Genomic DNA, 1,194 nt, shown 5'->3' with positions numbered 1-1,194 from the left:
TTATAGAGGTGTTACAAGAGAGTAAAAAAACAAAAAAAAAGAAGGAGGGGAGATAGAGAGGATAGACGTTTGATAGGAAAGAAGGAGCAAACCACACCAGAACACCCGTCAACCACCCACTCCTCTTTCCTGACCTTCTCCAAAACTCGCAGCACGTCAAGGCGCGGTGGGACCTCGATGGCCGCGTCCGAGCAGAAAGAACGGAGGAGTGACATCACATCCTCGGCCTGAACCAGGTCACCGCTGGGGGAGGAAGAGAAACAGCTGTCAACACACATACATGCATATACACACACACGTACATACACACACAAAGGAGTGACATCACATCCTCGGCCTGAACCAGGTCACCGCTGGGTGAAGAGGAAGAGAAAACAGCTGTCAACACACATACACGCATGTACACACACGTACGTACACTAATACACACACACACATACACACTGGGGGAGTGAAACAGAAAATAGCTGTCAACACACACACGCACAAACACACACATGTACATACACACACACATACCCACACGTCCGTACACACACAACCTTACACACACATACACACAAGGGGAAAGGAACAGAAAACAGCTGTCAACACACACACACACACACTCACACACACACACACACACACACAAAGGGGAGTGGAACAGAAAACAGCTGTCAACACACGCACACACACACACACACACACACACACACATTGATAAATACACAGACACAAACATACACACTCATCACATACATACATACACTGACACACACTCAGATACATACACAGTCAGACACACACATATGCACATACACACAAACACATACAAACACACACATAGAGAAGTGGAACAGAAAACAGCTGTTAACACACACACACACACACGCACACACACATACACAAACACACAGACACACACATACACAAACACACAGACACACACATACACAAACACACAGACACACACATACACAAACACACAGACACACAGACACACACATACACAAACCAGGTGTCACAAACTAGACCTCCCCTTGCCACAAACTGGACGTACCCGTTGTCACTTGACCTCCCCTTGCCACAAACTGGACGTACCCGTTGTCAGACCTCCCCTTGCCACAAACTGGACGTACCCGTTGTCACTTGACCTCCCCTTGCCACAAACTGGACATACCCGTTGTCAGACCTCCCCTTGCCACAAACTGG

General features: G+C 47.8%; 1 protein-coding gene across 1 annotated transcript in view; it reads right to left on the bottom strand.

Moving 5' to 3' along the window:
* The window catches only part of LOC101864470 (neuroblastoma-amplified sequence), a gene marked incomplete in the record, with an annotated part of 104,153 nt that overhangs the window by 8,281 nt on the left and 94,678 nt on the right, over positions 1–1,194 (bottom strand). Inside the window, 1 exon segment of the mRNA XM_013085297.2 lies at positions 135–243. Within this exon segment, the coding sequence (XP_012940751.1) occupies positions 135–243 (109 nt within the window).

This window comes from Aplysia californica, unplaced genomic scaffold (assembly GCF_000002075.1).
Source record: "Aplysia californica isolate F4 #8 unplaced genomic scaffold, AplCal3.0 scaffold00364, whole genome shotgun sequence".
Lineage (NCBI taxonomy): Eukaryota > Metazoa > Mollusca > Gastropoda > Aplysiida > Aplysiidae > Aplysia > Aplysia californica.
This window is presented reverse-complemented; position numbering and strand designations above follow the sequence as displayed.